Raw genomic sequence first — 23,822 nt, 5'->3', positions numbered from 1 at the left:
TAAACTCTCTCATGTATATTCATTAGAGCTAGCCTGAAAACCCAATTGGCCTGGTGGTCCTCCAGGAAAGGGTTGGGAACTACTGCTTTAGAACATCTTTTAGTGTTCTGGTTTTGCAATCATTTCATGCCATACCAATGTTTTGCTGAGTTTTGTTCTTGACGTTGCTGATATGGTCGTGCAGTGACTGTTATTCATTGATTGAACGTTGTTTCAAATTGACCTAAATAAAGTTAAAAAAAAAATCCTACTCTGGATATAACGGATTCTAGATATAACGGACCGTTTTCCCAGGTCCCTTGAAGTCCGTTATAACGAGATTATACTGTACTATAAGTGCCTCTGTGCAAGGACTAAGCTGTGGGACATGAAGTCAACTGTGGTAAGTCTGACTTTTCTATCCAATTCTTTAATTGCTTTGCAAGGAGGCTTTTTATATGCACTTCTTTTGCTGAAGTGAGGTGTTTTTTCCACAACTGCCTGATTTCCTCAGCAGGGGTTTCCAACTGCAGTATCTCTTGTGCCTTTCTGTTTAAGCATGGTAGCTGCTGCCAAAATGATTAAGCAGTGTTCCTGCAGCGGGGCTCTCCGTTACTCATCTGGCAAATGTAACATTTGTAAATCTTCTTCAGGACAAGTGAATATTGGTCCTGGGAAAGAGCATGTCATGCTTTTCTAATCTGATGGCATTGCTTACACAAAAGCTATCCCCACAATATCTATAGGAATAGACTTCTTCTTTGCAGGTCAACCAGAAGCTCCTTCGAGTCTCTCTTCTATGTGGTTTTTTTTTTTTCAGAATTTACCTTGGTGATGCATCAAACATACTGTATATACTCAAATATAAACTGGGATTTTGGGGCCAAAAATGGGCCCAAAAATGGAGGTCCTGGTTTATATTCGGGCCAGTGCCCCCCTCCCAGACTTATTGCAGGCCGCCGCCAGGCTCTGCACCCTGCCCCCCTCCCTACCCCTTCCGTTGTACCTCCTCTGCCGATCCCTGGTGGTCCAGAGGTGCAGCAGGCAGGAGCGAGCTTTCCGTGCTCCAGCCCCGCTGCTAACCCAGTCAGTGGCTGTCGCAAGTTCTGGTTTTTTCAGCCGCTGAGCGGAGCAGGAGTGCACTTTGGTGCTGCTGCTCAGCGCTGAGTGACTGCCTGACTGACTCTTGCCAGACTGCCTGGAGTAAGTGAGAGAGAAGGAACACCAAGGAATTCTGAATAATTTTGCATAAATGTAAAAATTTTTGCACTATAATTCACTGGGCTGTACAGTACAAGGTAGAAGCACTTCAAAGGAGAACTGCTAAAATAAAGTACTAGAGGGTAACATCTGTAGAATAGGGCAAGGAGTCGTCTTATAAACCTAAATGGAGAGAAGCTTAAAAGAGTTATGAGAAAGTAATTTGTTCACTGAGAGAATGGTACACAACTGGAGAGACTACTCTTAGAGGTTCTAGAGGCCAAAAGAGTGGTAGAATTCAAACAAGCATGAGAGAGACATCGAGGCAATTTTATAAATAAAGTGCTAGCATTTACATGCCAAGTGCACATACATGTAAATGCTGAAAATCTGAGCCCTGGCAAAGGTGCTTCATAACACCCTTTTAACGAGAAAAAAAAGAACATCATTAATAAAAAAAACAAGACAAAACTATTGACTTCTTTATTTCTGACCAAGTGGAAACTTTTAATTTATCTGAATGCGCATTTGTACTTTGGCCTTTTACTTTAACCTCTTAGGTGTCAAGAGATTTTATCTGTTTGCTTTTCAGACTGAATACATACTGATAAAATAATTAGTAATCCCAGATTTCATTCCCATAGCTGGAGCTGGCTGTTGCATATTTCCATGCCACAGTGGACTAGCTGCTGTTTTTGTAATCCATTTTCACTTGTTTCTGCCTAAAAAGGGTTAGGCATTCATAGCCTCCCCAGTGGTACCTGTGATCTTCTTTGTCAGATCACTGCAAAGATTTACCATTGCTTTCTGCAGTCCTTAATGCCCAGCCTTCCTTGGTCATCTATGACCTGGATACCTGCTTAGCTTATCAGATCTCATAAATTTGGTTTTTTGAGTGACTAGGCATTGTTTACTTACCTTACATCTCCTTTATCTGTGTGGTTGGTCCCTTTTGCGGTTATTCATTTCTGACTGGGCTTGGTATTTCTTATTCCCTTCCAACTGAGAGGCCAATGCAGAGAGCTAGCATGAGTTATGTGAGCACGTTTTGAGCCACATGATAAATGGATGGGTTCTGCGCAGGAGTCAGCTTGTACAGTAGACATTGATGTACAGCATATTTAAATAAGGCTATCGGATATTCTGCTCCAGTGTAGAGAAGTACAGAACAGATTTTAAGGCAAGAATTTTACCACCAAGTCTCGGGCAGTATGCAAGGATTAGCTTACCCTTCTGTATCAGGCCAGAAAAGCCAATAGCCCTACCACCACCCCCTTCCCAGCTTTCCCCCCCCAAAATAAATTTTGCATCCCATTTCTATCCCTGAGATGATCCCCTGACTCTCTAAGCTCTCCTCCAAAATTACTGCACTTTGATTTCCCCATCTCCAAAATATACAGCATCCATTCCTTCGACTCCCAAATAAATATCCCTAGGGTCTAGCGATCCAACCTCTTTGAACCACTGCAGGCAAGCATTTTGGAAATGAGCTGTGGATTACTGTGTATTTTAACTTGCACTCTCATTGCTTTATGCATTGCTGTGGTATAAATTAAAAAGTCATGGGTTAGGAGACGGTGTCTTTTTGTGAATTAGGAATTGGTTATTTGACAGGAAACAGAGGGTTAAATGGTCATATTTCTCAATGGTGGAGGGTCAATAGTGGTGTGCCACAGAGATCTATCTGTACTGGGAATGGTGCTATTTAACATATTTATAAATCATCTGGAAATCCAAAAGACAAATGAAGTGATTAAATTTGCAGATGACACAAATCTATTTATTTATTTAAAAAACTTATTATCCTCTTATCTCCTAAGTGGCTTATAAGTAAACATACACAGTAGAGGTCAGATTTTACCATACATTTTCCAATACATTACAAACATCAATTAGCTTTGTTTACATTGTTCAACAAAAAATGATAGTTATTCTCAAACATTTTATTGGATGTCAGAGGGACAGCTAAAAACTTAGATGAATAAATGAGCCTTAAGTAATTTTCAAAATAGCAGTACATTGTTACAAAAACATATTGCTCCGGATTCAAAGTTGTTAAAACTTATACAGACTGTGAAAAATTGCAGGAAGACCTTAGGTAAATTGGAAGACTGGGCATCCAAATGGCAGATGAAATTGAATGTGGACAAATACAAAATGATTCATATTGGGAAGAATAAACCAAATCATAGTTACCATGTCTCTGACAGGCATAAATGCGTGTGCCAAAATATGGCAATGTAATGTGTAAATGACACTATTCTATAATGGAAAACAAAAAAAGGAAGTGACTGTACTTAAACTTTAAGCAAAGGTGATTCAAAAACACTGCTCATGCACACATCTCAAAAGTGCTCAGAGAATAGGTAGTCAGACTGTGGAACAAGCCTGCATGATGGAGCGTCTGAAATGGTCACTTTCTAATCATAGCACATGAGAGGAGTAGTGTATACTTTTTTTTCATTTCTAAAGCAAATAGTGTGAAAACTCAAAAACGTGAGAAATCTTATAACTTATCTGACAAAATTGCTGAACGGGATTCAGAAACAGCCACGTTTCGCCTGGGCTGTTTCAAAGAACCCGTATAGCAGCGCTCAGATGTGGTTCTAAAACAAACAAAAACAAAAAGGTTACAATCTGTTGCACAAAACACCGATAAAAATGCTTAACTTATACAAAAAACCTGCCACACTCAGCTACAAGCGTCTTCTCCAATGTTGAAATGCCGAGAGGAAGGCACACTCAGACATTAAAATCCCCCCTCCCCCGATTGATTTGGGGTGACTATTCTATAATGTGCCTGTAACTGTGGGAGAAGCTCATGCCCTGCCCACATGAATGCCCATTGTATGCCATGCAAATTGTGCGCCAAGATTATAGAAATACCACACAACGCCCAGCTAGCACTTATGCACGTGACAGCTACAGATCTGCATAAGTGCTAATATTCTGTAATCTAAATGTAGAAATGATACGTAGATTTAGACTCTCGGGACCAAATTCTATATATGTTGCCTAAAAAAAAAGAATCGGTGCCAAAAAGGAAGGTGCTTAGTGTGAATCACTTCCAGAGTTAGGCACGGTTTATAGAATCGCCCGTAGCGCCCGTCTGCATGACTAACATTTAGGTGCAGCCATTTATGCCAATGAAAACAGACCTAAACGCCTGCGCCTAAGCTGTGCGCGGTTCTGGCATATTCTGTAACAGTATGCCTAACTGTTAGGAATAATCCACTCATGCTCCTCCCTTGGCATGCCCCCTTGCGCGATCCGCACACTAGAATTTTGCTTACCACTTTATAGAATACACTTTTGCGAAGCCGCGTTAGCAGTTTAATGTGCGTAATAGCATGCGCTAGTTTGCTGGCCTCGCTAGCCGCTATCGCCTCCTCTTGAGCAGGCGGTAGTTTTTCGGCTAGTGCAGGGGTTAGCATGCGCTAAAAAGGTATGTGCGATAAAGCCGCTGACGCGGTCTTCATAAAAGGAGCCCTTAGTTGTGCGCAGGTAAGGCTAGTCTCAGTTAGGGCGCTGGTCTTTGACCTAAGGGCCGTCGCATGAGCGGACTGCTGGGCACGATGGACCACTGGTCTGACCCAGTAGCGGCAATTCTTATGTTCTTAATTAGTGCCAATGATTACTTGTTAATTGTCAATTATCAGCGCTGATAGGCTTGCTAAACAATTAAGTTGCATCTGCAAATTGGCAATATGCACAGATTTGCGTGTGCAACTTTAGTCACACTATACAGTATAGAATCAGGTTCTCACATTATAGAATGAGGGGATAAAATGTGTAGGAGTATGTACAGTATATTAATAATACAGTCCAAAAGTTTCTAAAGCTTTGTGGCCAAACCATCTTCCGTATGCAATTTACATTTAAAGTATTTCAAACAAGTTGCAGCCACCTCTGGGATAAAAACCACGGCAGGTTTTCCAGTGTCCAGCTGGATCCTGGACAACAGATTCCAAAGATATGAACAAATAAAAGAGAACGAGAACTCAAACAAACTTCATTAGGATACAGCTGATGGGGGGTGGGAGGGGACACTATAAGGGCCTGGACTCAATTGACTTCCAATGAATCCAGGTGGATAGCGGAAATCTCCTAACGTTATGTATTTGTGTAGAAACATTTTCCAGGAGTCTAGATGGGGGAAGGGGGAGCAAGTAGCAAGGGAGGGAGGGAGACACGAGGCACATCTGCATCCTTAAATAAAAATCTGTGATTTTGTATTTTTATGATTGAGAGTATATTTTTATGAGGTATATTTTTCACTTGGAATACAAATAAATATATGAGGCGTCAATGCCTTGTGAAACCTTAAGACATCATGGCGGGATCTTTTTCTCTAAACTTTAGCAAGAAATGTTTATTGTAAGAGAGTATAGATCATTGGAGAGAAAACAGGAGAAGCTCAAAATCTCTAATTTAATATAGGTGGGGTGGAGGGGACTAAAAAACCTGAAGAATTTACCATAGAGGAAAAGAATATTTACCATTGCCGTCTAGACACATTGTAAGTGGAGATTTTATGATGTGCATGGCTTTGAGGAGGTCTGAAGAGCCTATATGACAAGTACTATGGGAAAGTTTACAGACTTCTGTCATGCTTTGATTGCTGCAGTGATTTCGAAATTTCAGTGTGAAGATATCTGTACTCACTTCACAAATGTCTTATCACAGCTTGTAAAATACTCTACCGGATAATTCTGCAACACTCATTAATCTGGGGGAAAGGAATCTGGCTTTTTTGACATTTTATTAACTCTGTCTCCTCTCTTTATCTCACTATGGTTTATGGTTTAATTTATTTGATTAACACATTATAAAATTAACAGTATACAAATTTAAATTCTGTGATAAAATATCAAGGGGGTAGACAGGATACAAAAGGAAGCCTAGGTTAAAATATATTCAGAAATGAAAGCAAACACTGCTATAAAACATTAGGAGTGGAGGAAACAACAACAAAAAAATACACATGAAAGATATATGAAACAGAAGAGTTCCAGGAGCCAGTATGTCCAAGAATGGGCAAATTACGTTGGACGAAGAGCTGCTCATGCTACTCTTGCAGGTAAATAGTTTGCCCCCCACCCCCGCCCCCAGTGTTTCCCTGTAGCCAGAACAAAGCTTGTGGCATACCGTGTGCTATTTGTCCAGCCATAACTGCTACTTAATTGTGATTTCCTGAGTTACTGCAGGTCTTCCCGACAAGTATACCACCAAATGCATCCACACTTTGCAAAAAATAAAAAATCAACAAACTATCCTGTATATTACTTAAGAAAATATCCATATCTTCAACCAATAGATGGGATCCACCAGGCTTGGTATTGATTCTACCAACGGGTCATGGGCCAAATATCCCACTTCTCTGTAAAATTTACTTCCCCCTTCCCCCTTTTACATAGCCGTAGCGTGGTTTTTAACTTTGGCAGCGGTGGGAACCGCTCTGATGCTCATAGAATTCCTATGAGCTGTGGCCGGTGCTAAAAACTGAGCTAGGGTTTTGTAAAAGGGGGAGGGGTAGTTTTATAATATTACCTGGAAACCCATCTATTCTATAGGGCTGTGGACAGGGCAAATTTTGTGGTTTGTTAGGGTATTCTCCCAATTTTCTTTTTTTTTTTTTTTTTTTTTTGCTAGTTTCACAGATTCACCTTGATAAAAAGTCCTAATGCAAATTAAAAATTTGTTAACATGCATTAATTTATTTTAAAGTATGCTAATACATGGGTTAAATCTATTTAGCACACACTAAATTATTTTAAGGAGCATTAATGAACTGAATAGACATTACTAGTTTGAACTGAGTGTAATGAAGTCCAATGCAATTAAAGTTAGTGTGCTAATAAGTTCATTGACTTTTTAATTGTATTCCTTCTCAATTTTTGTACTTTCCTATTGCGCATGGATATTTGGGCACAGGAAAACTCCACCTAAGCTTTCCTGCTTCCCTCCAAATCCAGCTGTTTATGATGCCACAGTCCACAGTCCAGAAGCTTCATGTCATCAACTGTGAAGTGACCAAAGACAATATGTTTTTCTGTTCAGAGATGCACTTAAGAGAAATCAGCTCAATTTGAATTTTGCCTACTGTCCCTGTTGTGTCGTAAGCTCTTTTCTTCAATTGGAATATTTCCAAAAGAGTGAAAGCAGAAGAATACATCAAGTAGTCATCAACAAGACTAAGGGCTCCTTTTACAAAGGTGCGCTAGCGTTTTTAGCACACGCACTGGATTAGCGCGTGCTATAGCACGCACTACCCGAAAAACTACTGCCTGCTCAAGAGGAGGCGGTAGTGGCTGGCGCATGCGGCATTTTAGCGCATGCTATTCTTTGCGTTAAGGCCCTAATGCACCTTTGTTAAAGGAACCCTAAGAGTAAATTGCGATGTTTGATGACATGTGTTTTTGTTCTGTTCTCATATTCTTTTAAAGTTAAGTTATTAAGTTATTAAGTTTATTAATATTTGATGTATTGCTTAATCGGTTTGCTAAGTGATGTACATAAAAAGAGAAGAAAGGTACAAAATACAAACCAAATGACTAACACTTGACGACAAGACGAACTTGAATTGGGAGGAAAGAAAGGGAAAGTTACAACTTTTACATTTAGAAGAAAGAACAAAGAAGGAAAGGCACAAAGGGGGACGGGAGAGTTAAAAATCTAAAATTATTAAACGAGTCTAAAAATTTAGATGTTAAAAGCATCTTTAAAAAGATGAGTTTTTAAAGATTTTTTGAAAGAGGTACATTATTCTTTAAAATAACAATGGTAAGTTTGTTGTATTTTGCTTTTAAAAGATCATAAAATATGGCTCTTTTTTTACATGGCATCCTATAGAAGTGATCCTCAAGGGTTTCATTACTACTTCACTTAGAGCATTTCAATTTCAGACAGTAGACGGTTTTCAGCTTAGATATATGATTTTTAAAAGTTTTGTGAATGTTAAGTACAAAGGTTTTGCCAAGTTTTCTCTTCCTTCCCTATTATTTTCACTATTCAGCTGTCTTTGTTGGCTGACCTTTGTGTCATATCCAGGGGTGACTCACTGCTGGATCTGGCTTTTTTCTCCGTTCTTACTACATTGCAATGTGGAACCTGTTTCAATAAACCTCTGATTAGATTCAAGTCCTTTAATCCAAGTAAACAGTGTGGGAGGCTTTACTCTGTAGCTTTATTCCCATCCCAGCAGCTTGGACTTCCAGCTCAGTCAAAACCAAGCACTATTGGATCGTAAGTTTTCACTCACCTAAGATAGTGAAATAGTGCAAGAAGATGGTATCCAGTCAGAAGAAATGCACAGGGACAGATATGACTATAGAAAAAAAGAAGGTGATGGATCTCCATTTAGGTCATTCGTGAGACTTCACCTGGAGTATTATGCCCAGTTCTGGAAATCTTAACTCCCGAAGAAATGATCTTGAGCTAAGAAAACAGAATAGGGTATGCACCAAAAACCTAAATAGGAGAAAAGTCCAGGGTACCCATGTCTTTGGGTCTCCACAGATTAGCACCTAGGGTTGGCTGCTAGCTTGAGCAGAGACACCGCTTCTGGGACAAGGAAAGGCCCTAGCCTAAAAATACAGTAGCTGCCTGCTGCTGGTTCCATGATGTGCAGCAGGCCTGGGCTGGTAGAGTCTGAAAGAGAACATCTGAAAGAGAACAGTCTGAAAGAGAACATCTATTACTTGTGGCAGGCTCAGGAAGGGAAGGCCCAGTCACTGCCTGTGGCAGACCTGAACCAGGAAAGAGCAGGTCAGCAGCAGGTTACAATTCCCCAGAAACCAATCAGTATTGGCAGGTCGGTGTTGGTCCAGTACAATCTAGAAAGTTTATGGGGACCTAGGAGCCCAGTGGGGGCAACAGTCTCATTAGCTAAGGTAGATGTTTCAATTCTTCCAAAGCTTGGATTTCAGGTTGAGGGGTGGTAGACTTAGGAGTAATGTTAGGAAATTCTTTTTCACGGATGCCTGGAATGCCATCCTGAGGGAGGTGGTGGAGAGGAAAATGGTGGCGGAATTCAAAAAAAGCATGGGATGAACATAGAGAAGGATCTCTAATTAGAATATGAATGGATAAACTATCATGGTCTAAATCCCACAAAGGAGAAAGGAGATGGTTTGGATAGGCTGGAGTAACCTCCAATGGCAACTCCAGTAGTTGGAGCCTAAGGACAGTACTGGGTGGACTTCTAAGGTTTATGGCCCAGAAGAAACAAAGAAATAAAAAAAGACAATTCAATCATGAAATTGTAATGCATGTAGTTACAGGACAGACTGTATGGACCGTTCAGATCTTTATCTGCCATCATTTACTATATTACTATGAGGCTTGATATTGTGACAAACCCAGCACCAGCTCTAGTTTGGTTCCTGGTAAGATCTGGTGCAGAAGAGCTGACCAGGTTGATTCTGGCGATCAACTTGAGGCTGACCTCTCTTGCCCCTATATTCAGAATAATAGTGGTATGGGACAGAGGCAGGCAGACTGTCAACAGCAGCCGTCAGGCTATAGGGCAGCTAGAGAAGCTACAAGGAATTTAGCTGCACCGAGTAAACCCAGGCAGAGAAAGGCTGCTTTGGAACCAAAGCCCATCCCCCGCTACAGGCTGAAGGGGATTGGCTCTGAGCTGCTTAAGAGCAGACTGATGCAAGCAGGAGGAGGAGGAACGAGTGACCAGGGTGAGTCACTCCCACAGGAGCCGTGGAGCCAGGCAGCAGAACCAGAAATAACAGATTGGCCTATGCAGGAGGTGGAAGAGTTCCTCCCCACCTCAGGCTTCCAGTTTCCTAATGGTGTGGAAAGCATGGAGGTACAAACCGCTGGTCCTGTGATAGAGAGCCAGGCAGAAGCCATGGACATTGAATGAGAAAGAGAGAGAGTAACTGTGAAACAGTTGGCGGTTTTTTTTCTCTCGTGCTTTCTTTCTGTGTGAGACAAAGCCTGAAGAATTTCTATGTGTTTTAGGCTATATTATTTTTGGTTTAAGTATAATACTTGCCTGAATGCTGCCACTGGATTTACTTAAAGTAAAGTTTGGGCTAGAGAGCCTGAGAGTGTAATGAATGAGTTTATTTTTGAATTGTGGAAATCCTGCTGTGGCTACCGTTCCTTGGAAGCTAATTAGCTAATCTCTCACAGCTGTTTTTGCCTGCCATGAGATAGCTGAAGAAACGCTGGGGGTTTTGTAAAGCTGTGCTGTGCAAGGCTGTGCTGAGGCTTACTGCCTGATAAGATATATGATATTGCCTGTAGCAAGGTTTTGTTCTAAACTTTGCCTGACTGCTGAAAGTATCTGTTTACTGCCTCTGACAAATATTGCCGAGGAGAAATGTAAAGCATGTTTGGGATATCTTTGAAAATGCAGGACTGTAACAAAGTACAAGATCCTTGACAAAACAAACCCATATAGGGATTGTTCTCATTTTTCTTTGATTTTATTTTTGGGTGAAATACTAAAGTGTCTGTGCTTTGTATTACACTGTTTGGACCGCTAAGGTCAGAATAAACATCTTGGTTTTCTTTGGAATATTTGGTCTGAGTGGTGGTGTTTTTGGGAATCCATACTTACCTTTTCTCTCCTAGGCCTAGGCAGTCGCCTAGTGCCAACCAAAAAGTCCTGAAGATACCCCTGGTTAAAGGGGACACGCCAGAATTCCAGTGTTTGTCACAGGATAGCTCTGCGCTGAGGAGTGTTGGTGACAGTATATGGAGGTTGGGTATTGAATTAGGTGTGGGAGCTTATAGTTCATTTACCCAAGACAGTAGAGAACCTAATACATAAACAATATTAACTGACTAGCATAAGGAATATCCCATCTGTGGTTCAGCTCCACAGTTAGATGCTGGGACATACCATTAGCAGCATGGACAGGAATAATTGCCATCATCTGTTAAGCGATCTACGTTCCAAAATTCACAGAGCGAGTAAGATAACTAGGCATGTTTTAACTAGGCACGTTTTATACAGTTGTATTGACAGCAGTTTCAATAAAGGGGTCAAAGTTCAGCTTTTTTTTTTTATAATGCCTTTCTCAGCTACAAACACAATTGTACTGGTTTCTTGGTATTGAGACTCCCTCTCTTTTTGTTTGGCAGTAATCAATTCTTGTTACAATTTAGAATTGCTGTTCTGCTTTTCTGCGCTAAATTGTTCATAGCTGTTTATGTGATTTTACAGAGCAGGAGTTCAAATTTAATTGCAGTGAATACACATGGACTCCTGAGAAAGGCATCAATTGCTGAAACACGACCCGTGTTGAATCCTTCTACACATCATTCAACTGCATCCATTGACTGATATGTGGCTCACTGGTAGAGCTGCTGCCTCTGCACCCTGAGGTTGTGAGATCAAATCGCAGTGTTGCTCCTTGTGACCCTGGGCAAGTCACTTAGGGGCAAATTCTATAAGAAGCGCCCAAAAGTTAGGTGCCGAATTAGGCATCATTCAGCACGATTCAAGTAAAATTGGGCACTGTTTAGTGAATCATGCTGAGCGGCACCTACTTTGGAGGCGTCCAATAAATTGGCCAGGTTAGGCGGCCATGCGATCGCTTAAGAGCTTAAGAGCAGCGATTCTGTAACAAGGTGCCTAACATGAAGCCACGCCCACGCCTAACATGCATAGTGACTATTTTTTTGAAGGCCGCCTAAATATTTAGAGGCGCCTTGTTACAGAATTGCTCTAGGTGCCTAAGTTTCAATTATCGCTGATTAAAAAGCTTAATTGAGCTTGTTATTCAATGTAGATAGGCGCTTGTCTAGTTGGGCGCCTCCAAAATAGGTGCCTAACATTAGGCGCCAGTTACAGAATTTGGGCCTAAATCCTCCGGTACCCACTGCTTTGAATGCCAAAGCCACAAAAAGGCAGTATGCAAGTCCTCATTCCCTATATATATGTTTATTGGAAGCTTCTATACCGCTACTAATAACTGGGGATTCAATTCAGAGCGGTTTGCATGAGGTATGTATACCTATTTTTTTATTTATTTATTTTAAAAATTTCTATACCGTTTATAACTAAACAGTTAACAGGCTATACATGCATAATCTTATAACAAAATTCATAGCTACAAAATACTAACACAGCTTTGCGTAGAAACAGAGCTTAAAAACATAGATAAAAGTTAATAGCATGTCATGGACACAGATTAATATCGTAACTGTGGATTATAAACAGTTCATCAGGTTTACCAAAAAAGGTATGTCTAAAAGAAAGCATCAACATAAGAAGTTGCCCCCGCTGAGTCAGACCAAAGGTCCATCCTGCTCAGCGGTCCGCTCCCGCGGCGGCCCATCAGGCCTAGTGCCTGAACAGTGGTCCCTGACTAATTTTATAACTTACCTCTAATCCCATCCCTATAATTTACCTCTACTCTTATCTGTACCCCTCAATCCCTTTGTCCTCCAAGTACCTATCCAAAGCTTCTTTGAAGCCCTGCAGCGTGCTCTTGTTTATCACATCCTCTGGCAGCGCGTTACATGTATCCACCACCCTCTGTGTGAAAAAGAACTTCCTGGCGTTTGTTCTAAACCTCTCCCCTTTCAATTTCTCTGAGTGCCCCCTTGTACTTATTGATCCACTTAATTTGAAAAATCTGTCCCTGTCTATTTTTTTATGCCTTTCATGATCTTGAAGGTTTCTATCATGTCTCCTCTAAGTCTCTGCTTTTCCAGGGAGAAAAGCCCTAGCTTTTTCAGTCTGTCAGTATATGAGAGGTCCTCCATGCCCTTTATTAGCTTAGTTGCTCTTCTCTGGACTTTCTCAAGTACCGCCATGTCCTTCTTGAGGTACGGCGACCAGTACTGAACACAGTACTCCAGGTGCGGGCGCACCATTGCACGATACAATGGCAGGATGACTTCCTTCGTCCTGGTTGTGATACCCTTCTTAATGATACCCAACATTTTGTTTGCTTTCCTTAAGGCTGTGGCGCACTGCGCCGACGCCTTTAATATTGTGTCTACCATCACTCCCAGGTCTCTTTTAAATAACTGTGTTTTAAGTATTTTTCTAAACATACCCCTCTCACAACAATTGCGTATCCATCCTACCAGAGAGTTCCAAATTTTAACTCCTGCACAGCAAAAAGTCTTTTTGCCAGTATCGACTAACCTTGGATTCACAGTTGTCTTCAGCAGAGCCAAATTCTCATCTATGTACATATAGTATTATTATAGTTTCTGTATGTCATATAGTCATCTTTCTTTGTATTATTCATGAGTTCACCCTTTCATATTCCAAGTGGGTAGCGGCCTGCTGTTTCCTCCATGTTGCTATTCCCCAAAATTGTTTCTTTATTTGCTAAAGTGTTCTGAGCTATTCCCCCTAATTGTTTATTTGCTGAAGTGTTCTGTTAAGAGTACAGTCAAACCTCGGTTTGCGAGTAATGAGCAAAACATTCCCGCAAATCGTGCCTCGCAAACCAAGCGTTGACTCGATTTGCGAGCCCCCCCCTGTGATCCGGCATCTCCCCGTGATCTGGCATCTCCCCCGCTCGCGTCGCCCCCTCCCCCGCGATCCGGCATCCCCCGCCAAAGTTCCCAAACACAATCCCTTACCCTGATTTGGCACCAGCACCAACGCTTCTGGCTGGTGCCCGAAGATCCACCCTCTTGCCTGGGCTGGGCCTTGAGCATCTGTGTGTGTGTGTGTGTGTGTGTGTGTGTGTGTATAGGGTTATAAAAGAAGAAGCTAAATGTTGCATACTGAATTTCCATTAAACTTGTGAGTTTAAGTTAATGTTGTAATTCCAGCAAAGTTCAGAAGCCAACGCATAACAGTACTATCTGTTCTTCCTGATTAAGCACAGAGCTGTTTTTCTAAGATTGTCTGCAGGTCTCTGTAGTAGTTTGGCAATGTTTTCTTAGTTTTTACATTGCCATTACATGGAATTAGGTTTTTGTTTTGTTTTTTTTGTAAATTAAGGATAGGATACACTCTCGGGAAACTGGAAATTGAGTGAACTGAACAACAACAACAAAAAGCTAAAATGAGGCATTGCTACAATGGCAGAAAGAAGTACGAATGCCATACCAGGATCCTCTTATTCCAAAATCCATTTTTCAGGAAATTATTCCAGTGATTCCTCTTTAGATGAGTGTTCATGTTCATAGATCTCTGCTTCCTGCAGCAGCTCTTGGGTAGTTTTTGTTGCAAGAGTTTAAAAAATTCTGCTGCAAAGCTTTTGAAATTCTGCGCCAATTATTTGGCACATTTGCATAATTGGGAATATTATGCATATTAACGCAGCACATTTTTGATATAATAAAAATAAACTAGCTTTCCATCTTTTGCTTGTGTCTAAATATTGTTATTGCTGTGGCAATATATAGAAATAAAACAAAACATAAAAAAGAAAATAAGATGATACCTTGTTTATTGGACTAACTAAATACATTTCTTGATTACTTTTGAAGGTAAACCTTCTTCAGATCAGAAATGAGTTCTCAGTGTGGGAAGGAGGTAGGTGAAGGAGCAGGGTTCAGTTAGGAAGAGACCTTGAGACAATTGGAGAATAGAGAGATAAGAAGAGGGGCAGGAGGGGCGATCTGAATGGAGAAGGTGGCTCTGAGATTGATTGATTGATTTTTTAATAGTTGTAGCTTGCAGTTTCTGAAGTCAACACAAGCTTCAACATCCTGGTTAGGAAAGGGGTAAATTCTATGATTGTGCTGAAGGGAAAGGGAGTTGTGATGTGTAGAGAGGAGGCATCTGGATAGGAAAGAAGGAGGGGCATCTATCTTGATTCTAGCCTTGCTTCCCCTTACCCCCTCTCTACCCTGACCCCCATTATGTTCCTTTCTTTCCTCGTTCCAGTTGCTCTCTGTCCAGTGAAGAATTTCTGTCAGATCAAATTACCACCCCAGCTTTTTGCATTCAGGGCCCAATGCAGAAAGCTATTGTGAGACTAACCATGTGGTTACTACCAGTTGTGTGCAAGTGGTACACGCTAAGCAACGTAGAAAGGGATTGATCGTGGATGTTAACTCACACAGAATATATGGCCGCATGTCATGCAAAGGAGGCCATTAACTGCAAAGAAGGAAACAGTGACTTTTTTGACACATGGTTACCTTGAGAATTATTTTGCTAGGTCCATCAGCATAGCCTGACCTGTTACCCCCCTGCCGCTATCGCTTTCTGCACCTTGACCTGACCATCCACCCCTGTAATTTAAAAAAAAAACATTCCTCGGTGCATAGTGACATCCCTGCCTCCCTCCCTTTGCACCAAACCCCAACCCGACATAATCCCCCTTCCTTTCCCTGCCTCAAAATGCTCCCATTCCCTGGTAGTCTAGCAGTTCCCACCCTGGCCTCCAAAATCATGCACTTGATATTGAAAATGAGAGACTTCTGTTGGTTACATTGCACTGAGTGGCTCTGGAGAGGATATTCAGAGTACAGGTATGCAGTAGTGTAGTAAGGGAGGGCGGAAGGATGCAGACCAACGGGCACCATCTTTATGGGGGGCGCTGGAGCTGGCACCTCTCCTCATTTCCACCCCCCCCCATGTACATCTTTAATTGTTCACTGGCGCAAGCACCATCTGCTACTTGCTGCTTGCACCAGCCTTGGCTCTCTTCTGACATCATTTCCGAGTTGCGGGACTAGGATGTGACATAAGGAAGCCAAGGCCAGTGTGAGCAGCAGGTGGAAGATGCTGCTCACACTGGCAAACATTTTGAAAGGTATGCGGGGGCAGGGGGTGCCCAAGCAGTGGAGAAGAATGTGCGTGTGGGGGGGGGGGGCACATGGCACAGTGATGCCGGGTGCCACTGCCCCAGGTGCCAACCTCTCTCATTACACCACTGCAGGTATGGTACTGAATATTGGTTAGGGTTACCAGATTTTCCATTTGGAAAATCTGGACCCCCTATTCCTGCCCCCAGGCCTGCCCAATTCTACCCATCCCCGCCCCGTTAGATTCTGCAGGACTGGGGTCCTGCCCTCCTAGCCCCCCCAGATCCTCCGCCCCCTCCACTGCCTGCTCTTGTCAGGCAAGAGCACATCCATATATGCAGCGTGTGATGTCATCGCATGGAATCCACGCATGCTCAGATGTACTCCTGCCTAACAGTGATTTGTTCCAAGCTTTTCAAAACCCAGACAAAATGTGGGTTTTGAAAAGCCGGGGAAATCCGTATGTCTGATAACCCTAATATTGGTCCTATCCACATAATTTCCAGGTACTTAATTTAATCATGTATTTTTAATGAGCATAACTAATGGGCAGACTTGATGGACCATTCAGGTCTTTATCTGCCATCACTTGCTATGTTACTTTGCATGTTACTGCTACTGAACCAGATTTTCAATGCCTGTTGGGTCTAAATTTAGTCAGCGGTGTTCAGCGCTGTTATCTCGGTGTTGATCTCCATATTTATAAGGAAATAATAATATGCAAGAGTTTAGAAAGTCTCATATAGGATGAAGTGAAAAAAAAAAAATCCCTTTTGTAAATTTTGAGAAGCGTCAGTGGCAAAAGGTCTGCAGCAGAGTTATGAATAATGATTCATTCTGTCATGCCGAGTTTGAATTGTCCCTGTGTAGAAATTGAATGAGTCGGGTGTAGTGACATCAGGATGCACACTAACCCTTCATAAGAGAGAGATAACAATGTTACTGACATTTTGAGGGCCATTTTCTCTATGGCGTCCAAATCTGAGTTTGCAGAAGATGCACAAAAATCCAGTACCAAACAAGCCCATTTTCAAAACTGCAAAACATCTATCTTGGGTTTTTTTTTTAATTGCAATTTTTCAGGTTTGTGTCTATCTTTTTGAACCATTTTTGTTAACCCCCCCAAAAAAAAAACCCACATCCAAAGGCAAAATGCACAAAACCAACCAGTGTAATGTAGAAAGGCCCAGCATTCTTAGACTGGCCACACAGACATGTAAGCAGAGCAGTAAGGCACTGGTACATATCTCACCCTAAGTTCCTTATAGTGTATGGTGAGCCAGCCCTCCAAAACCCACCCAAAACCTACTGGACCCAACTGTATACTGTACCAATAGCCCTTATGCCTACAGATTTCACCTGCATGTAAGTACAGCAGGATTTGGGTGGGTTGTACAAAGTTCACATATTCTATTATAAGAGTAGTACAGTAGTTAGATTGATTTATGGGCCTCTATGGTTGACTACATTGCCCACTAGGCTACTCCAGGAACCTGATTGCTGCTCTAACAGGCAGGTATGGAGGTATGAGGGGGGTCAGTGAACACTGGGGGAGCTTGGAAGGGGTCATGCCTGCATCCCTTCAGTTGGTCAATCTGGGCACCTTTTTAGCACTTATTTGTTATTAAAAAACAGGTCTAGCCTCAAACGTCCAAATTGTACCCTGGACATATTCTTAAAGGGTTAATTATGACAGAAAAATGTCCAGGTCATAAGTCATCACTAGTCTCGCCCACACCACTTGTCTATGATCAACATCAGTACACCCAGCATAGATATCTTGATAATAGAAAATAGGTTTTGGAAAATTACGAATCAAGGGTTTGGCAAGAAAAATGTTCATCAGTCCCTTTAGGACACTTTTTGGACGTCTTTCTTTTTAGAAAACGAGCCCCTTTGCCCAGTAATACATCACTTAAAGGACTCAAAGAAATTAATTGTCATATGATACTTGAATTAATATCAGCCAGAAGCTAAAGAAAGTGGCTTTTTTGTTCTGCTGGCTTGCAATAGTAACAGTCAAGTTGTCACATGTGAAACTGGCTATAGTAATTACATAAGTTTTAATGAAGAAGTTTGCTGTTTTACAGTAGTATGTTGACTGCTGGGTTTTTTTTTTCCAGAATAAAATGTGCAATATACGTATTTAATTACCTAAAGATGATCTTAGAGTTGTTAGGAAACGTGTCACAAAAATGGGTTGAATTAGCACCACTTTGAAACCTGTGAGCACCAACAGCAGTTGTCAAGGCTTCAACATTTGATACTATCCAAGTTGCATATCTTTCATGTACAACCAGTTGAACTTCAAAGCAATTTAAGTGGCCAGGAGAGTCTTCTGGTCACTTAAATCACCTATTTGGGGCTATTTGCTTATATTCAGTGACACTCCAGCAGCACTAACCAGTTAATATCACTGACTGATAAACTGAAAGCCAACTATTTTGTGGGTGGATTGGGTGTAGAGTTGGCACTTACAGTTTATGGTTAAGTGCCAATATTCAGCACTCTACCACCTAAAATACAGTTCAGTCTTTATTTGATGTTGCTTAGGCGGTGAAGTGCTGAATTTTGGCAGTTAATTGCATAACAGATAGCTGTCCATAAAAGCAGGTATTCAATGCCAGCGCCTAGTCACATTAAATATCCAGGGATTACTCTGGTGGCTGAATACCCATAAATTAATTATGTCAAAATATTTTCTTATAGCTGTATGATCTGAGTTAGGAACTTGAAAGAGAAATGTTTATATAACATAATATTCATGATTGATCATTGGTATCAGGGACGAGGTTCTGAATTGGTTCCGTGGCTTCCTTATGTCCCGCACTTATCAAGTACGTTTTAATTATGAACTTTCAGATACCTGGAGCAATCCATCCGGTGTGCCACAAGGGTCTCCGCTATCTCCATTGCTCTTCAACGTCTACATGTCCTCACTAGGCACGCAGCTAACCCAGTTAGGGATAAAACTATTTAGTTATGCAGATGATTTTACGATCATCATCCCATTCGTTAATTCTATCTCTGAAACTATTCCTAAAGCTTCAGAAGCCATAAACGTGATGGAGCACTGGATGACAACCTTTAGACTCAAACTTAATTCAGAAAAGACAACTTTCTTCGTTGCTTCGCCACATCCGCTTGACACCAAATCACCACTATGTATCAATAATCTTAATTACCCTATCCAACCTACCATAAAGATACTAGGTGTAACTTTGGATCAGTGCCTAACCATGAGAGACCAGGTGGACTCCTTGATCAGAAAGGGATTTTTGACTCTCTGGTAACTCAGATCCATTAAAGCTTATTTTGATACAGCGGCATTCAGAACCCTAGTCCAATCCCTCGTACTGAGTCTACTTGACTACTGCAACATCGCCTATTTAGCAATTTCCCAAAAGAACATGCAGCGTTTACAATTGATGCAAAATGCAGTGGTCAAACTGATTTTTGGGCTGAGGAAGTTTGACCACGTGACACCCTACTACCGGCAGCTGCATTGGCTGCCAATGGAGGCACGCGTAGAGTTTAAATTTGCCTGCTTCTGCTTCAAAGCACTACACGGACTTGCCCCTAAATATATAATTGACCTTTTCGTCTTCTCAGCCAACAGACACAAGAGAAGCTCACATTCCAATTTTGTTTCCCCCCCAGTGAGAGGTTGTAAACTGAAAAAACACCATGAACATCTTCTCTCGCACCAAGCAGCATCATGGGGTAAAGACCTAGAACAATTGCTTTCGCCCACTACTTATGAGGAATTTAGGAAACGTCTGAAAACACACCTGTTCCTAAAGTATCTAGACAACTGATCCTCTCTTCTCTCTCCCCTCTATAGCGATTAACTTGTTCTATTGATCACTCTCTCCTCAAAAATGGATTTCCTGTTCTATTAACCCTCTTTCTTCCTCCCCTCTTAAAGTCAATCAATTTGTACCTTTGCTTAATCTTTGTAAACCGCATAGAACTTCACGGTATTGCGGTATATAAGCTGTTATTATTATTATCATGTTTTTCATATTTCATTGTTATTTAATATATGTCTCACAATTGCAATTGTAGTGGTAACAAAACAATCAAAAAATCAATAACAATGCTACCAGCCAGGTGTGGGCTGACCTAGAGAAATCTACATTAACAGTTGCAGGTGGAGAAAAAGCCTCAAATAGCCACATAAATCAACAGCAATCCAAAATGACTTCAGGCTGCCACTTTGCTTGTCATCGGCATAAAAAACTCCACCAATATTAAGGGGTCCTTTTCTGAAGGTGCGTTAGGGCCTTAACGCGCGGAATACCACACGCTAGCTGCTACTGCCTCCTCTTGAGCAGGCGGTAGTTTTTCAGCTAGCGTGCGCTAAAAACGCTAGAACACTTCATAAAAGGAGCCCTAAATGTTCATCTCATACTGGGCAACCGCCCAGCGCTGTACACAAAATACAAAGGAAAGCTTTCCCTTAACTGAAGAAGAGTGGTGTAAGCCGTTCACTAGTGTTGTAGTTGTTGAAAATGCCCATGAGCCATACATTGCTCTTAGTATCCTAACACTCTCCTTACACCTACTTTTGACAAGAGCCTTGTTTCACCGTTAATCGGTTGCCTCAGAGATTCTGTAGTAATTGCCTTCAATCCATGATAGCACACTAAAGGCGAGGACTGCACCACTGAATTTAAAAGGAACAAAATGGAAGACATTCAATGTGAGGTAGAAAACCCACACGTCATGAAACAGAAGCAACCAATCATAGGGGTGGAATTAACAAATAGCTGAGCATATTACATTTGTGAGAAAACCCCCAAAATGAAATGTAATAAATGGAAAAACTCTCAAAGGAAAAATACTCAAAAAATGCTCAGAAGAAATGCTCAGAAAAAAGCGCACCATTCTACGCGCTGATTCAATCCTCTCTAGGTCAGCCCACCCCTGGCTGGTAGCATTGTTGATTTTTTTGAGTATTTAGTATATGTGCCATAAACAGTCTTGCACTGTATCATCACTTGCATAATATGTATTTCTGTTTTTTCCAGGACTCTTATGAATTACCAGATGGAGGACTGTGAAGCATTAGGAGGGAATGAATGTTCAAAAATGCTCTAAAAAATGTGATCAATGGAACACGTATGAAAGAAGAGTGAACGGCAAAAAGAAACATATCAAATGACTGTACTGTGCAAACACAGAACTTTAGAGAAATCTACCATGCCTGCCAGAGGTTCCACAGTAGGATAAATTGTATTAACATCTGTTTTGAGGCGAGGTCTCTCATTTTCTACATCTGATCTGGTTTGTTAATTCTGGAAAGTTCTGTGCCAATATTTGTAAAGAAAGAATGTCACAACTCTCTGTGACAAGCAGAACAATAATGAGAGGTGTATGTCAAGATGACCTCTGAAGAAATGACTGTATCAGTGCCTGCACCATGGGCACGAGGGAACATGATATCTCCTCCATCAACTAGAGTTGAAAATAGTGAGAATACTTTGGATACCAGTGTTATAAAAAGACATAGAGCAAATAAAGGCGAGTGGACTGCAGACACTGTACAGTACTTACACAGACTTAAGGAAGGCCATTTTCAATGTACACGACCCAACAGCATTTCATCAAGAAAAGTACAAGAAGGACCCCAAAACAACAGTAATACAGGCTTATGGAACAGGAAGGCCTACATCTCAAGTTCATTGGAGTATCTCAACATCAACTGTAATATCGAACAGGAAATTTGCAAGAGCAGCTCACTGCATAACCACTTCTGTAAATCATGTGATTCTTTAACTGGGGAAGACCTATGTCTGGAACCAAGAATTCCTGTCTGTCAGGAGGGAGCCATGTTTGCTGAAATTCAATTAAACATGAATGCATCTTCAGTAGAGATGAAGACATCAAGAATCCAGCCAACAGAGAATCGGAACAGCAAAAGCAATGACAACTTACATTTTAACTGTGCCAGTGAGAAGGCTGTAGCTAATACCTTGTGTACTGTACAGCCCAGTTTTATTTTAAGGAGCTCTTTGCATGCAGTTGGCTCTACAGACTGTGCTTGTAAGTTAGTGGAGCTGCCCAATAGTTCAGAAAATGAAAAACGACAGCACATGTTTAATGGCTGTGAGAACTGGAGGGATCGGAGTTTATGCTTGGAACGAGAGTCAGAAAGAGTTAAAATGATGTCATGTTCAAATCATATCACCGGTAAGATCTCTACAAAACTGTTTCCGGGCCATTTTGAAGAATATGATGAGGATTGTGAAGAGGAAATCGAGGGGGATCTTTGTAGAAGCAAAAAAGACCGCTCCACCTTATTAATAAGGCGCTTTTGCAAAAACTACAGAGAGATTAAGAAATCTGTCTATACTGGAACAAGGGCGATTGTAAGAGCTTTGCCTTCTGGGCATATTGGAGACGTAGCAATGGGTTTTCTTGCATGGAAGAGCAAAGGCAAAAGTGAACTGAAATACTGTCGGATTAAATCAGGACACTCAACAGTTGTGCAAGACTTAAGCATAAGACGAGATTTCAGTTCCTGCCTGGTAAAGGCCATCTGGCAGCAGGTATGTGTTGCATATTTTCTTTCATTTATTCTCCTATGGAAGTGTTTATTTTACTGATGTGCTGAGTGTATATGGGACTTTTACACAAACTCTATGGCTGTCGTGTGAATGCCTGGGCATGTTAATGCCCAGTTACACTTTTATAATGAAACCTAGGCACCTGAGTACCTTTATAGAATAGACTCCTACTGCATAAATTTGGGGCACCTACATGGAAGCACTTTGTTATAGAACTGCCGTGTTAATGTAAGGTCTAGTTCAAAGAGCGACCAAAATGATAAAGGAGATGGAATGCCGTTCATATGAGGAAAGGCTCAAGAGATTAGGGGGCTCATTTCCAAAGCACTTAGACATACAAAGTACCATAGAATCCTATGGACAGTGGCGTAGCGAGGGTGAGAGGCTCTTCAACACCCCCACCCCTATCCGCTCCTTCCCTGCCCCCTCTTGCTTTTCAAGCGCGCGCCCCTTCCCTCTTTAACGTTCACAGCGCGAGCAGTAACCCCAACCTGCTGCTCACGCCAGCATTGGCTCTTCCTCTGATGCCACTTCCTAGGCACGGGTCCAGGAAGTGATGTCGGAAGAAGAGCCGACGCTGGCGCACGCAGCAGGTTGGGGTTGCTGCTTGTGCCCCGAACATTAAAAAGGTAAGGGAGGAAGGGAAGCGGCACGCGCAGTAGCGGAGGGGGCAGGGAAGGAGGAGGGCCGAGAGGAGGATGGGAGCTAGTGCCCCCACCAGGAGGGTGTGGGGGTGGGCTGCCCCCCCTTACTACGTCACTGCTTATGGAACTTTATGCACAACACAACACAACACAAATCCTGTTCAATATATTCATCAACGACCTGGAGACGGGGACGACATGTGAGGTTATCAAATTTGCTGATGACACCAAGCTTTGCAGCAGGGTTAGAAACGCGGAAGACTGTGAGGTCCTGCAAAGAGACCTAACAAGACTGGAAGAGTGGGCAAAAAAATGGCAAATGAGTTTTAATATAGAGAAATGTAAGGTCATGCATGTAGGGAAGAAGAACCCGATGTTCAGCTACAAAATGGGGGGATCACTGCTAGGGGTAAGCAACCTTGAAAGAGACCTGGGGGTGATGGTGGACACAACATTGAAAGCATCAACTCAGTGCGCAACGGCCTCAAAGAAAGCGAACAGAATGTTGGGCATCATTAAAAAGGGTATCTCGACCAGGACGAAGGAAGTCATCATGCCGCTGTATCGTGCAATGGTGCGCCCACATCTGGAGTACTGTGTCCAATACTGGTCACCGTACCTCAAGAAGGACATGGCAGTACTCGAGGGGGTCCAGAGGAGAGTAACTAAATTGATAAAAGGTATGGAAAACTATTCGTATGCTGACAGGTTGAAGATGCTGGGGCTCTTC

General features: G+C 41.8%; 1 protein-coding gene across 3 annotated transcripts in view; it reads left to right on the top strand.

Annotated features, from left to right (window-relative positions):
- Positions 1-23,822, top strand: part of PLCE1 (phospholipase C epsilon 1) — a 496,428-nt gene that overhangs the window by 46,670 nt on the left and 425,936 nt on the right. For all 3 annotated transcript variants that reach the window (XM_033942327.1, XM_033942328.1, XM_033942326.1), the window contains exon 2: positions 20,910-22,430. In XM_033942327.1, coding sequence (XP_033798218.1) covers positions 21,264-22,430 — 1,167 coding nt within the window. In that variant the 5' untranslated portion in view covers positions 20,910-21,263. The remainder of the gene's footprint in view (positions 1-20,909; positions 22,431-23,822) is intronic.

The sequence above is a fragment of the Geotrypetes seraphini genome, chromosome 4 (assembly GCF_902459505.1).
Source record: "Geotrypetes seraphini chromosome 4, aGeoSer1.1, whole genome shotgun sequence".
NCBI lineage: Eukaryota > Metazoa > Chordata > Amphibia > Gymnophiona > Dermophiidae > Geotrypetes > Geotrypetes seraphini.
Note: the sequence above shows the minus strand (reverse complement) of the source record. Positions and strands in the feature narration are given on the sequence as shown.